Genomic DNA, 12926 nt, shown 5'->3' with positions numbered 1-12926 from the left:
GCTAACGTGCTTTTAAATACAGTCACTTTCCTTTTTATTTTGCTGAAATGGCTCCATCAGAGTCTGTTCCAATTACAGCTACTGCCCATGCACGTTTTCTTTGGGGGCCATTATTTCTAACAAGACCATGTTTCTCACGGGAACCAAGTTTTACTGAGTGCATCCTTTTTTTTATTTCATGTTGATTATTCCCACCAGTAATTACGGTTATGAATTGGATATTTTTAAAACCTGACTGTTTATATTTACTTTCTGGCCAGTCCGTGAGGAGCTTAGAGCAGTGGCCCTGGAATATTCCGGGACTGCTCTCTCCCACAGAGGGCCGGAATCACACAGGCCTGACGTCCTGGGCCCCATGCTAACGGCCCGTACACTCAGTGGAAGCCACACGGACCAGGCCACAGCATCCCACCGGCGGGTTAGCGGGCAGCTCCGGAGCGCAGACCACGCACCTGCCTCTGCCGCTGTGCGCAGGGCTTGAACCCCCACCTCAGGCAGCTCATCCTTCCTTCTCCCTCCAGACTCCTCTCCCTCCTCCTTTCCGCTCCCCGGCTCTGTCCAGCTGTGCCCTCTGTGCCTCTGTACTTCTGACATGTCTACCGCATTACACAAAGTCAAAAAAACTTCCCTCTGTGTCCCTTTGGGGCACGACTCTCCCTCTCACCAACATCCACCAGAGGACCCCAGGGCCCCTGAGCGGGTAAGGGAGTTGGGGGGCGGTGCGCTGCCCAGGGGTCCCACAGAGGAGCCGGGGCTGCAGGACACCCAGGCCTGGCAGCCATCAGTCTGGGCACACGGCGTGCCGCTCCTTCCTAACGGTCCCCGGCTCCTTATCTGTGCCCACTTCCAGACCCTGACTTCTCTTTTCTTTCTTCAAGGACTGCGTCTAAATGAGGCCAAGCTATTCCTGGGGCCGACCTAGACCCTGCACCCACCCCCATGTCACACACAGATGAGTATTTTTGGCAACTTCTCCCCAGAATAAAATCTTTCACTTTTTTGACTGTGGGTGAGGGTGACTGGCCTGGTGCCCTCTTTAGAGGGTGGTCTTGTCTGTCCCACGTGGGGGTGGGGGGACCTGCTGGTCCCTTCTCAGGCCCCCACCCCAGGGTCAGTCTCTCGGAAGCACCAGCCAGAACCACTGACTGGTGGCACCACCAGAGTGGCACCACCACTCTGCCGAGTCCCAGCAGAGAATCAACAGCAAACCTTGCCTCTGCTACATTTTCCGTCGTGGCAAAAGTCCTAAGGTGCCCTAGCCCTGCATTCTGGGAAGACAGGGGGTTTGAGGGCAGGGGTGGTGATGTGACCTGCCCAGGTTTGCTCAGGGAGGCCTCGGCTCTCCAGCCTTCCACAGCAGGGCAGGGAGGCGTGGCCCGGGCTCAGGCAAAGCATCCTGTGCCAGGCTTGTCCCCTGCGGCCCTGGCCCTCAGGCACCCCACACACCCAGGCTCAGACCCTCCTATCCATCCCACTGTCCCCTGAAAGCTGCCTCCCCAGCCATTTCTCAGTTTTACAAAGGGAATCTGTGCTTCAGCTGGTTCCTGCAGCCCAGGCATCAAGGAGTGAGGTCCAGGTGGGTCGCCGCATAACCATTCACATTCCAACAGGCTCCTTGGTGTTTCGGAAGGTGGGGACACCAATGCAGCCAGCCAGGAGCAATGCCAGAGGACAACAGTCCTGTCTCCCTCAGAGGTTGTGGGGAAATAAGCTGGCTGGCCTTTGGCCTGGTGGCAGGTGGGAGCTGCAGGGAGAATGCTCGCCTCTCCCTGATTCCAGCCTGAGGCTGGAGCCTGCAGGAAGCTTCGAGGGCAGGTGCCTCAGGGGGGGAGCCCACCCCATCCCTGCAGGCAAAGGTGCTTGGGGAGCAGAAAGAATGAGGATGGGGTCAGCAGAGTGGGAACCTCACAGGGTCCTGGGCCCAGCCTCCTCCTCTGTGAGGGGGACACGGCTCCTGGCCTGGGAGGCAGTGGCAGTGCCAGGCTTGGCAGTAAGGTCCCCGTCTGCCTGGGACAGACAGGGACGAGCCGGTCATGTGGGGAGGGAGGCGCACGGCCTGGCCTGGCCTGGTGTGGCACTGCACAAATGAGCTGGGCGGGAAGGGGAGAGAGACGCCTCTCGCCAAGCAGAGGGTCCTGCTTTGAGGTGCTGCTGGAATGGAGTTGCTGAGTGGTGACCCCCCTGCACCCCCATAGTGGCCCTACAACCCACCAACACAGGTCAAAGGGTCACTGACCATTTCTCCCTTTCAAAGACCGTGAACTCCTTAACTCTAAGGTATAAACAACCAATGACAGCAATGTGTATCCTAAACAAGATGATCTGCACTGGAAAAAATGCACTGCCAGTGCCCAGGACAAGTCACCAGAAGAGGGAAGTTGAGGCGCTGGCAGTGGAGGAAAGAGTCCCTCTTTCTGTGATCTCTTACAGACACTAAAATCAGCGCACACCCGCCTCCCTGGCTGGACCCCTGACTATCCCTGGTCCTGGGGGCTCTGCGTAGAGAACCACCAAACACATACCACACACAGAGAGCCAAAGCAAGGCCTCTCTTCTCAGTCCCCTCCTCCTCTTGCTCATGGCTTCACCAGGAGCCACAGAAAACCATCCCAGCAACATGTGCAGCTGTTGCCCCCCAGAAGCCGAGAAGTGGCCCTGGAAGGCAGAGCAGAACCCCGCCAACAGGCTCCCAGCACCTTGTGTGAGCCAGTGACATGGCCTCGGCCATCCTGGGGCTCCCCTAAAGGAGTACAGTTATTCTAAGGCTCATTTGAAACACATACGTTGCCCAAACAGAAGCTGTGGCTAAGCAACCGAAGGCCTTTCCAAATGCAGGAATTGGAAGTAGCCTTGCCTCAAAAGATCTCCTTTTGTCCAGCCCAGGCGGCCTCCCCAGCGCAGACCCCGGGAAGCGACCAGACTCAAAGCACTCATCTGTCCTCAGATGAGTCCTGCTATAAAGGCCCCTCAGAGGCTTCCAGGCCCAAGGCAGCCCCGCCCACTGCTGGGCTTGGGGGCCAGCCACAATGTGTTCTCAGAGAACCCTGGAAGGACCCTGGGGACCCTTCATCCGAGAGAATCTGGGAGAACAAGCCCTTCCCTTCTCGCTGTCTGAAGGAGGAGCCCTGCCTGCCCACAGAAAGCACTTCAGGGTCTCCATTCATCCACCAGCTGTCCCTCCAACCCCCCCTCCACCCCACCCCCCCCCAGCAGGCCTTTCACTTTGGAAGCTCTTCCTAGTGCAAAACAAGATTCCCTCCAGATTTCAACCAATTAGGAGACAGGAACCCGATACACATGTCTGTGGCCACTGGAGTGGGTTGGCCGGCCAGGGGCAGGCTGGCTGCGTCCCCACTGTGACAGTCGGCTTCAGCCAGTTACGGCCTGGCAGGAACCTGGGCCAGCTGGTTCATGAATGTCCAAGAGAAGCCAGAAGCAAGACTTTTGGTGCAAACTCTCCCAACTTTAACGTGTTGGCATGCCATTCAGAAAGACATGGAACATCATGGAAGCCAAGCAGCAGACCCCTAAGTTAGCGTGCCCAGGTGCTTTCACGGCAGACTGGAAAGAAACCCCCACTGCCTGTCACCTGGGGTGGCCAGACCTTCACCCCACGGGCTGCCACATCCACTCTTCAGAAAGGAGACTGTTGGAGCTCCAATCATCCTTCCAAGCAGTGTCATGGATGCGAAGGTTTTTAGAACAGAACTTTGGAAACAGTCATTTGAGCTGCAGTCTGGCAGGTAGGTAGGGGTGACCGTGCCCAGAAGAGGCTGGGCTTTGAGGTAACCAAGCCAGTTTCCCATGTGTGCTGCTGGGGCAGCTCCCAGGAGGCGCGATGAAGGACAGCAGAGGACAGCTGGGTCTGCTCCCTTCTGTTCATGCACCAGCACCTTTGCTTTCCAGCCAGTTTACATTTGAACATGTAACAGTTACGGACTCCTTCAGCTTTGCTCCTGAGCTTAGAGAAGTGGAGGAAGGTTCCAGGTTCTGTTCTCACCTCTGGCTTCCCCTCCAGTTCACCTGGCCCGCTTCTGCAGCCTTTCCCTTGCTGGTGAGATGCACAGACCAGGGGCTCCCAGCACACTAGGCAGGGCCTCTGCATTTGCTGGAAAGTACTAGGAGGCCCCAGCCCTGCCCTCTGCCCCTCTTGCTCTGGTTCCCACCTTGCTTGGGGCACTGATGAAAAACCCGATTCCTGCACCCTCCTCCAGAGCAGTTGCCTCAAGCACCCAGGGGTCCTTTATACCCTACAGGTTTGGGGGTCTTGAATCACAATCACTTGGGAGCTGTTTGCGCAACAGCTTTGACATACAGTTGATATTCTCTTAAGTTTACCCTTCAAGGTAAATGATTAAGTGGTTTTTATTTTAATGATCCACCAATATCCTGGGGGATGTTCCAAATAATATCATCAAGGCTTCTCCCCAGGGACTCTGATGCCTTGGGATCTGGGAGTCTGTGGTTTGTCTTTTTACGGAGCTCCCTGGGGGCTCTACTGTGCAGCCAACTATGGGAACCCCGGGTTTAGAGGACATTTTGCCATGTCCAGATACTTTCCATTGTCACAACTAGGGAATGCACTGGCATCTCGTGGGAAGGCCAGGAGGCCGACATCCCACAGTGCACAGGACTCCCCACAGCAGACAGTAATCCAGCTTCAAATGTCCACAGTGCCCAGGCTAGAAAACCAGGACCTATAGGAACCCCAAGTCCTTCCAGCCTGATGTGACCACCTGACACTTCCAAGCCAGCCCTGTGGCCCCCTGGAAACAAAAATGCACCTCACCCCCATCAGATCAGCACTCAGCAGAGATGTTGTACAGGAACACTGCTCAACGTGGAGCTTGAGGACCTGCCCCTCTGACAAACGCCTGAGTAGCAAGACTGTGGTTCATTTACAGGCCACCCAGTGGCCTGCCCAGAGGTGAGCCTCGTTCTCCACGAATGCAGATTCTCGATGGTGCAGTCTCCAGTCTCTGACACATACAGCCATCCCAGGCATGGGGTCCCTGGGATAGCCCAGGCACTCGCACCCCTACAGGGCAGGTAACTGCCCCCACATACTTGCCTCTGCATCTCTCCTGCCCCTTGACGGGGCTGTGTGGCAGTTACCTCAGCATTTTCTCCCATCAGAAGGCTGTGGTGAAGAGTCAGGAGGCCCAAGATACCCTCCCCCTTACCCTGCCCCTCCTTCACTCCCTCCCCTCTCCATGAGGAGCACACACAGGGCTGTGCTCCCCCTCTGGACCTCCTCGGGGAGGCCTCTAGAAGGGGGATTTCAAGGTGAGCACACAATTCCAGAAGCAGCAGCTGCAGCAGGGGCCTGGCAGGGGGTCTTCAGTAATAGCCAGAGAGCAGAGTGGCCCCCGGAGCCATGCAGGGTCCAGCAGGGTGGAGACTGAGCTGGGGAAGCCAGGTAACGGCCCAGGTGCCCAACACCGGAGTATCCTCGTCAGAAAGCCCCATCCCTAGGAGCAAGGGCACGGCTGCTGGTGGGGAGCGCAGACACATTAAGCAGACCTTCTGAAACAAGAAACTCTCTGACCCAGGCACCACCTGCAAAAGGTCAAGGTGCTGACTGATGGGCTGGGTGCCCGGGTGGGCTCCTGTCAGGTCTGCTGGTACTGAGGATTGGGCAGAGACCTTGGCCTCCCCCCTTCTCCAAAGCTCAGCCCCTCACAAGGGGTGCAAGGCTGAAGCTGCCACAGGAAGCCCCTTCCCCAGCAAGGGCAGCCAAGGGGAGGGGACTCAGAGTGGAGCACCCCTGGCTCCTCCCTTGGGGTGAGAGCAGGTGTCTGCCCCAGCCCAGGTCGGGAGCAGCCCAGAGTCCTATCGCCCCTGGGTTGCCAGTCTCCTTAGTGACCAAAGGCTTGAGCCACAGGTTGGACTCTGCCCTGGGCTCGTCCTGTTCCTGTCATGAGCCCTCACTGGCTCTACATAGAGGCGGGCTATCTGTGCCTCCCTGGGGGAGGGCCCTGCCAACCGGGCATGTTTGTTGGGAGGCTGGGCTTGGGGAGTCCAGCCTGCAGCTAGCCATGGGGACCCTAAGACACAAAGAAAGGTCCTAGCAAACTGAAGGCAACTGTTAGCCCTGGAGGTCAGGATCAGTCCAGGTGGACGGGGGGAAGCATGGGCAGGAGTCAGGGATTCTGGGAACACAGGCCAGAAACTAACTTCACGGGAAGAGCCTTGGATGGGCAGGAAGATTCCAGAGCCATGTTGTGGTTGAAAAGACAGCAGCAGACAGAAGCAGTGTAGTGTGGAGCCAGGCGGGACTGGGGGGTACCCTGCCTCTCTGCATGGAGCCAGCTGGCAGCAAAGCTCAGGATGCGAGGCAAGACCACAGAAGCCTGGTGGTGGTTTGAACTCTTTCTTCTCTTTTGTTAAAAGGGGGAAGGGAAAGGGTGTGAGGTACCCCTGGGCTCTGGGGGAGGCATGCAGGCAGCCCCAGCAGGCAGGCGCTGGGGGATGGGTGGGAAGAGTCCTGGAGTTTCCCACAATTCTTTTCTCTGCAGGGAATAGGGAGACTGGCTGACAAGGGGGTAGGAGAAAGGGGCAGGGCCCTGGGGAGAGGGGTGGCGGGCAAGGGGCTTGGGGGCTCACTCTAACATGCAAAGTCCAGCTGCCCCATGAACTAGGTTGCTTCTTGAAGAGCGACATACATATAAATACAGACACAGCTACACACACACATGCGGAGAAGGCTCTGCATTCCCGAGGGTGGGGATCTAGGCCTGACGGCCCCAAGGAGCTCCAAGGCAGGAGCCAGCCAAGTCTCCGCTGCTGTGGCGATTCTCCGGAGCCCCCTGGGGTGGGGCAGGGCGAGCAAGTCCTCCGGGGAAGGCTGCTTGTTCTCTGAAGTTCTGTCCACCAGCACCAAGACGACTTTGAACCAAATCCATGCAAGGCGGGTGCCCCGGGCCTGCGCTTCCACGTTCGTGCGCGGGCAGCCTGTGTGCTGGCACCAGGGTCCAGTCTCTCCCCTCCAGGGCTCCGGGGAACAGGGGTGCAGACAGAGGGTGAAGGGGGCCCGCGGAGACATCCTCTCCCCCGCCCCACAGGGTCCTGGCCTCTGGGAGGGGGGGAGGGGCCTCCCTTATCTCTCAGCCTCCATTGCAGGGTGGGCCCTCGGTTCTGAAGCGGCCTGTTGGGGGGCCAAGGGTGGCCAGTCTGACGCTGGGGAGGGGGGTGCCGGAGTCCACAGGGGCGGCTGCTGCGGCTGGTGGTGCTGTGGGCCCCCTGGGGGCGAGGCCGTGGTGGGCCAGCTCGGGGCAGCGAAGCTGGCGGTGGCGGCGTGGGGGAAGTGCGGCGGGGGGGATGTGGCCGTGGCGGCCATGGGGCTGCCGCTGCCGCCACCATGGAAGCTCTCGGAAGCCTTGAGACGGGAAAACATGGTGAGGGCATCAGGGAAGTTGGGGGGCGTGGCGGGGGTGTTGGCAGGAGTGCACATCTGTGGGGGGGGAAACAGAGAGGGGGGTGAGCCCCCTTTCCGGGAGGGCCCCGCCTCCTGCTGCCTCCCAGGACGGGAAGCTTCTGTGCCTCTTCCTGGCTGCACCCTGGCTCCAGACACAGACAGTCTACTAGCTGGGGCTCCCGGAGGATAGGCCAGCTGCGACGGGCGGGCCCAGCACACCCCGCCCAGCACACCCACGGGCAGTGTCCCTGGAGGACCCCCCAGGCCCCGCCCCTGCTGCACAGAGCCACTGGGCTTCCTCCCTCAGGGGAGCCCAGCTGCCCTGCACCCGAAACCCTGAGAAACCCTGAACCGGGAGTGCCCCCTAGAGCTGCCCCAGGGGGCTGCAGGGACACTTACCATCTGGTGGTGGTGATGGCTGTAGGGGATGTTGGTCTCCTGGAAAAAGGCGCTGAGGGCCGTCTGTGGAAAGAAGGCCAGATGTCATTACCCTCAGGCCCCCTGGGGCCCAGGGCCTCCCTTGTTTCCAGAGTCTCTGGGGCTCGGTGAGGCCCTGGGCCCGGCTACGAGTGGGAGAAGGGAGTGGAGGCAGCGTGCCCCTGGACGTGCCCCTTGACGCCTGCCACCCCTTAAGGAGGCACCAGACTCCCGGGCAGGTGTGGAGGGTGGTAAAGCCGCTCACAAAGCTGCCTGCCTCCAGCCCGCACACACCTGATGTGGTCACTGTGACATCAGGAGGCAACAGGCAGCACCCTCTCCTGCTCTCACAGGGAAAGGCCTTTAGCAGATGCCAGCCTCTGATTGAGATCTTAGCGGGACTGTCACCAACTCCATGGGTGACAACTCCCCGAGCCTCAATTTCCTCCTCCATGAGCCAGGGCACAGCAAAGACTCTCAGATGCTAAGTCTGCGACCCGCCTGCCCCTCTCCGCTTGCCACAGGGGCCTGCCAGGGAAGGGCCTCAGTGGTTTCCAGATACCCATCCCTTGCCGGGATAACCTAAGATCCACGCTCCAACTGGGAGAGCCAGAATTAAGAAGGATGGTCTGGGTCTGGCACTGGGTGCTCCACTCATCCAAGCCTCCCCCGGAATGTCCCTAAGGTACAGAGCGGGAGGAGGATGGAAGGGGTCTGCACCCAGGGTGCTGAGAAGGCCCGTGTCAGACAAGCTGGTCTGGAGGCCCCGGGGGGACCGGCAATAGGGGGCTCGGGGAGCCAGGGAGGGGCTGCATCTGGTCTGTCCTGGCAAGGAGGCTACAGGATGGGTGCTGAGGAAAGTAAGGGAGCCAGCTGCTCTTGCGAAAGTGCTGGGTGAGAGTGTGTGAAGGGTCTGCTGGCCCTGCCAGGCCCTGGCCCCGGCCCCCTCCACTGCCATCCCTTTAGGCTCCCTGCCCAATCCCTCCCCCACTCCCCACCCTGCCCCCAGCACAGACACCCAAGCTGGCTCCCAGGGCTTGCCCTGGTATTTTGTTATTTTTTTACATTCAAATGAATTTTTCTGGGAATTTCCTGCTGGAGATGCCCTACCCCAGTGTCCCTGAACGGGTGTGGGAATGTGGTGGGGTGGGTGCTAGTCTCTCTAAGTAACGCCTCAGGACTCCCTCCCACCTGGGAGCCCCAGGGGACACACCCAAACCGTTCCTTCCCAAGTGCAGATCCAAAGGCCACCTGAGTGAGCACCCCAGTGAGCACCTTCTGCTGCCTTAAAGCACCACCACTTAAAACACACCGGTACCCCTCCCCCTGCAGCCCTGTCCTCATTAACACCCGAATCACAGAGCTCTGACCCAAAAACTCGGCCTTTGGCTGGGCCAACCCTCAACCTGTATATTGTGAGCCTTGGGGGGTGGGGGACGGAGGCCACAGAGGGCAGGGCAGCCCTGAGGAACCACTCACTCTCACACAAGGACCTACGGTTTGGGGGTTCACACCCCATTTTTACCTTAAGTGAACCTCCCTAGTACCCATATGTCCCTCATTTTACAGATGTGAGACGGAGACTCAGGGAGCCCAGAGCTGTATGGCTCCTACCCCAAGGGGCCACCAGAGCCCCTAAGTCTGCAGGCAGCTCCTGCCCCTCTTGCGGACAGTTTTCCCCCAGGTATTTCAATCCTCAAAGCTACGTTTTTAATTCCCATGACGAAGTGACACTAACCCACACTGAGAGACAGCCCAGCAGGTGCCAGGCTGAGAGCCCTGAGAGGCTAGGCTCTTCCCACCCGACACCCACCCTGCTGCCCAGCCCAGGCGGGGAGGGAGCCATGTATGCAGATGCGGGACTCAAGCAAACGACCATGAATGTGGTTTTACAAGTTTTGCCACATCTAGCCCTTGAGACAAACAGGCTGATTAGGGAGCTTCCTGCAGGGTGGGGCTGCAGGCCCTGGGGAGGGGGGGCACGAGGGAGTGGCCACTCACTCTTTAGAGGTCAACTCCTACACTGGAGGTGCAGAGAAAACAGGCCAGGAGGAGGGGAGGCCGGTGGAGGATGAGGGGAAGCAGCCTCCCATGTTGTGGTATGAGGGCCACGCAGGGCGGTGAGCCCTCCTAAGAGCTTGGGTAGAAGCTGGTGAGCAAAGATCCCCCTGGCTGGGCAGGCCGCTGCTTCCCCAGGCTGTCCAAACCTTTGGGCTGGAATTCTGATCCCCATCCCAGTCACGGAAACTGCGCCCTAGAGGCCCCTGGCTCACTCCCCTCCCTCCCCCCCAGCAGGCCCAAACACCTTCGCTGGGATGGCTCCCCATCAGGAAACCAGACTCCTGGGCCCTGGAGGGGCAGTGACCTTACACCTGCGAGGGGTGGAGCTCAAGGACTCTGGCCTCTTCCCTAGATGCCACCCTGGGTTATTTCTGGGGCAGTTGAGCTGGGCAAAGCCAGGTGGCCGCTTGGCAGCACAGGCTGTGGGCACTAGTGGCCTACGGGTCAGGGAGGCCCAGTGGGTGGGGTCCTGACCGGGGCGGCCGCACCTCCCGCCCGTGTGAACGCCGCCCTGCACCGCGCACCATGCAGGCGGATTCCCCCGCCAGCACCGGAGGCGCCAGCGGGGCACGCCTCTGGGGCGGGGTGCACAGACGCACGGCCGTAGCGGGAGCGCGGGGCTCCCACACACAGCCGTACGCACCCGGGTGTGTACCCGCGTGGGCCCCATCTGCAGAACGGCGACGCGTGCGTCCGGGGTACACGCGCAGCCCGCACCCGCGCGGGTGGACTGCGTGTTTACACACACGCCAACATGCCCACACGTAGCGTGGCGCGTGCGTAAATACAAGTGCACATGTACGTGGACACAGGCGCCGCCGGGCTGCCCTCCGCCGGCCCCGGCTCCCGAGGCGGGGGCGGCCCCGGGCGTCCTCCTTCCGGCCGCCCGCCCGCAGGCTGTCCGTCCGGGCCGCGGCGCCGCCCCACCCTGGCCGTTACCCGAACAAAAGCGGCGGGGGGGGGGTCCGCGCATCCCCGCCGCGGGGAGAGCGGGCGGGGGGCGGGGATTCGGGGCGCCCCTCCCGCCCACCCCGCGCGGGCGGCGTTTCCGGGGGCCGCGTAGACGCCCGGCCGACCCCGCAAGCCGCGTGTGCGCGCGGGGACCCCGGGCCGAGGGCGCCCCGGCACGTGTCCATACCGGCCCGCACACGCGCGGCGGGCGGCACGGACCCCGGCCCCGACCCCGGCCCCGGCCCCGGCCCGGCGCGGCCGCGCACCTCGAACTGCCAGTGGGCCGCCTGCAGCAGCTGCTTCGCCTGGTCGGCCGCGCAGCCCGCCGTCAGCACGAACTGGTTGATCATGACCTGGTGCTTGAGCTCGTCCATGTTCACGGACATGGCGCCGCCGCCGCGCTGCCCGCTGCCTCCCGCCGCCGCGCTCCTCCGCCTCACGCGTCCACCATTAGCGAGCCGGCTCCGGCTAATACAAATATTTACTGTGCGGCTCTGACTCACCGAGCCTCGCCTGGCTCGGGGCCGCGGGGGCATGCTGGGAGATGTAGTCCCGCGCCGCGGCCGGCCGGGGGGCGCAGGGAGGTGTGTCCGGACGCGGCCCCGGCCGGCGGCGCCAGCGGGCGGTGGTCCGCGGGGTCTGCGCCGGGCCTCCGCGTTGGACGCGCGCACACTTAGGGGCGGGGGGCACTGGCAGTCCTGGCATGCATCGTGAGCACGAGGGCGCACGGCTCCAGAACCCTGGCACACAGCAGGCGCCAGTAAACACTCCTGCACTGAATGAATGAATGGATGGATGGATGGATGGATGAATGTGCCCCTTAGGGCTCTGCAATATATCACCGCCTCCAGGAAGCCTTCCGGGTTCCCCAACGGCCCGAGCACAAGCTCACATGGCCCACTCGTGATGCGGGCCTGGAGCTGGGCACTCAATAGGCGCGAGAAGCGTTTGGGGACAGGCCGGTGCCCGGAACAAGCCGGCGAGGGGTCCCCTCCCCGCGGGGCTCCCACTTTCCCACGCACATTCCCATGCGCTCGGCCGGAAGGCTTGGCTTCCGAGTGCGGGCGCCAGGACCTGGCGGAGCCAGTTCCGGCGGGGCCCCCCGAACTCCCATTCCCAGAATGCCCCGGTTTATTTGCATCGTTCGGTCCCGAATGACGTCAAGTGAGTGAGGCCGGGCCACGGCCAATGGGTGGCTGCAGAGTGTTAGGACCTGGCCATATAAGGTAAACAAAGCTGGCCGCCCAATGAGGCCGCAGCGGGGGCGGGCGCTGGGTCCGGGCCGGCGGGGGCGCGTCACGTGGCGGGCGGGGGCGGGACCGGGGAGCACGGGGCGGGGGGGGGGGTCGCGGGTTGTGTTTACAGCTCCGCACGCGCCGCTTCCGGGTGACGTCGCGGGTCTGGAGTTCGGGGCCGGGGCGGGCTGGGAGCTGAATCCTGGGCGGGGAGGCGGGGAGAGGTCTGGCTCCCGTCACCCCGCCGCCCCCCCCTCCCCGATCCGAACGACCTTGGCCTGGTTCCTCGAGCTCCCTGAGCTCCGGTTTCATCCGTTGGGCAACTGTTCTTTGGGCCGCTTCTCTTGCCCTGCCCTGGCCCGGCCGGGGTTACTGCGGAGAGCTCACCGAGAAGGGTTGGCTGGGGGGCGCAGGTGGGGCGGGGTGGTTTGGGACCATGTGTGGCGAATCCCAGGTAGAAATAGGGGAAGTGCCCTCTGGAAGCTGACACAGGCCCTCATTGGGAGGTCTTTGCCTTCCGGTCGTTTGTTGGCTTTAGGGTTAGTGTGGGGTCCACGAGGTGGCCCAGGGGACCAATCCGGATCCGGAGATGTTTGGGCTGTGTCTGATTCTAGTGGAGTGCCCCCCACCCTGCGCCACACTAGAATTGCCCTGGATGGAGGGCCTGGTGCCACACTGGAGGGGTGTGGGGGAAGCCTTTCCTGGCTCCTTTAACCCAGAGGTTATGGCTTTGGCGAGTGGGAGGAGGATAATGGGAGACTGGTTGGTGGACAGGGCCTGAGGAGTCCCAGGATGGTGGAGCAGGGTTGGGGCATGCGGATGGGAGGGGGGACCCTGCACAGTGA

The 12926-nt window shown here is 61.7% G+C and overlaps 1 protein-coding gene across 1 annotated transcript; it reads right to left on the bottom strand.

Moving 5' to 3' along the window:
* Window positions 1-7: 7 nt before the first annotated feature.
* On the bottom strand, window positions 8-11833 carry UBALD1 (UBA like domain containing 1). Its single transcript, XM_026003027.2, has 3 exons — window positions 11113-11833; window positions 7817-7879; window positions 8-7453 (listed from the first exon to the last, which is right to left on the bottom strand). Exons 1-3 carry the CDS (start codon window positions 11380-11382, stop codon window positions 7100-7102), a joined length of 687 nt encoding a protein of 228 aa, XP_025858812.2. The 5' UTR covers window positions 11383-11833; the 3' UTR covers window positions 8-7099.
* Between the last annotated feature and the right edge of the window lie 1093 nt (window positions 11834-12926).

This window comes from Vulpes vulpes, chromosome 3 (genome assembly GCF_048418805.1).
Source record: "Vulpes vulpes isolate BD-2025 chromosome 3, VulVul3, whole genome shotgun sequence".
Lineage (NCBI taxonomy): Eukaryota > Metazoa > Chordata > Mammalia > Carnivora > Canidae > Vulpes > Vulpes vulpes.
Note: the sequence above shows the minus strand (reverse complement) of the source record. Positions and strands in the feature narration are given on the sequence as shown.